Source organism: Sinocyclocheilus anshuiensis, unplaced genomic scaffold (genome assembly GCF_001515605.1).
Source record: "Sinocyclocheilus anshuiensis isolate Anshui unplaced genomic scaffold, SAMN03320099.WGS_v1.1 scaffold1895, whole genome shotgun sequence".
NCBI classification, from domain to species: Eukaryota; Metazoa; Chordata; class Actinopteri; order Cypriniformes; family Cyprinidae; genus Sinocyclocheilus; species Sinocyclocheilus anshuiensis.
This window is the reverse complement of record NW_015549974.1, coordinates 82408-84053: the sequence shown is the minus strand read 5'-3', so window position 1 is coordinate 84053 and position 1646 is coordinate 82408. Positions and strand designations below refer to the sequence as shown.

General features: G+C 46.6%; 1 protein-coding gene across 2 annotated transcripts in view; it reads left to right on the top strand.

The window, feature by feature from the left end:
* The window catches only part of LOC107660970 (transmembrane protein 161B), a 17714-nt gene extending 16074 nt beyond the window's left edge, over positions 1-1640 (top strand). For both annotated transcript variants that reach the window (XM_016450408.1, XM_016450407.1), the window contains 3 exons: positions 96-270; positions 871-967; positions 1055-1640. In XM_016450408.1, coding sequence (XP_016305894.1) covers positions 96-270; positions 871-967; positions 1055-1320 — 538 coding nt within the window. In that variant the 3' untranslated portion in view covers positions 1321-1640. The remainder of the gene's footprint in view (positions 1-95; positions 271-870; positions 968-1054) is intronic.
* Positions 1641-1646: the final 6 nt, after the last annotated feature.

The following is a 1646-nucleotide window of genomic DNA, read 5'->3' as shown; positions in this document are numbered from 1 at the left end:
TTTTTTTTTTTTTTTAGTGAGACCTTTTTAATTCTCCTCAAGTCACAGCTTGGGTTTGGGCTGATTTGGCATGTCACCTGTTCATCTGTTTTCAGGATGTCTGAGAAGACATACGACACATTGCGTCTGTGGGTGATCCTGCTTCTGTGTGTGCTGAGACTAGCCATGATGCGGCATCACCTCCAGGCCTACCTTAACCTGGCCCAGAAGGGCGTCTTGCGGATGAAGAAGGAAGCGGGACGCATTAGTACAGTGGACCTCCAAAAGATGGTGCGTAGACTTTTATCACTTTTTTGTTCTTACAGATGTGTCATCACATTAATATGCAAGTTATTGCGATGCAAAGCCATCTTCTTAATGCCTGATATCCCATCTATCCCAAGTGTCCCATCTTTATAGGTTGTTCTTGTGATGTTTGATCTGATACTGGTTAATAAATGCACTCAGGGACCCTCTTGTGGCGTCTACTCTTGGGGCCTGCATTACAGTGTTGACATTCCTCAAAGGTGGAAATATGTCGGTATGAAAAAGGACTGCGTGGCATTGTTGCCCTCAAAGCTTTAAAATGAGGAGGCTATTTGAGTTTAGTGGAGCGCAAGGATCAAAACCCATAGCACTCCACAGCTGGAGCTGAGGAAAAGAGCCCGTTTGATGTTCCAAGCCATAAGTGAGACTCGCAAATGGCTGTAGAGTCGCAGGGGTGTCTGGTCTTACATCTGCTCCAGAATCATATGCTTGCAGCCTCCCTCTCTACTTAAGCTCCCAGTGATGGTTTCAGCGAGTCTGTTTGATGAGCTGCTCTCCTGCCAAGATGCTTGTTTTGAACGAAATTTGCCTAAATGTTTTAACTGCAAATTTGTTTTTCCTCAGGTCGCCCGAGTCTTTTACTACCTGTGTGTAATAGCTCTTCAGTACGTTGCACCTCTGGTGATGCTGTTGCACACTACTTTGCTGCTAAAGACATTAGGTGAGTGCATTAAGGTTCTTCTCGACACATTCTCAATTGCCCCGGTAGGGTTTCTTGAATTTTTCAGACTCTTGTTTTAACCCCCAGGTGGATACTCGTGGGTGATTTACCCCGAAGAGAATTTGCCGTGTCTGTCGAATGAGGACTCGAGCCCCGTCGAGGTGGGGCAAGGCGAGATGCAGGCTTCTCAAACTGTGGCCCAGCTGTCGGTGGCTCTCGGGGGACTGAGGACTGTTTTCTCCCCCTTGCTTTTTCGAGGGCTCCTGTCCTTCTTCACTTGGTGGATTGCCGCATGCCTGTTCTCCACCTCTCTCTTCGGCCTCTTCTACCACCAGTATCTGATGGCTGCATAGCATCGTGAATGGCTCGTCCGACTGAACTGTGCGACACAAGGCCCTGGAACATTCCCCTTTTTCTGCAATCATATCAGCTGGGTTCTTCTCTGAGCGGCTTCCTCCGTGGACACGTTATTTTAACCTAGCAGATACATAGCCTACAGTAACAATTCAATCATTGTAACTTTCATGAGCATCAACGGACGGAGGATGGCGTCTGAAGGAGACCTCAAAATAATGCTGATTTTAAAGGGGATGGCGTCTTTGAACCACCAGAAGGTTGAAAGCGAGGGATCACTCATGGTCATTGACATTCTGTTTTTTTTTTTTTAGATTTTAAATTT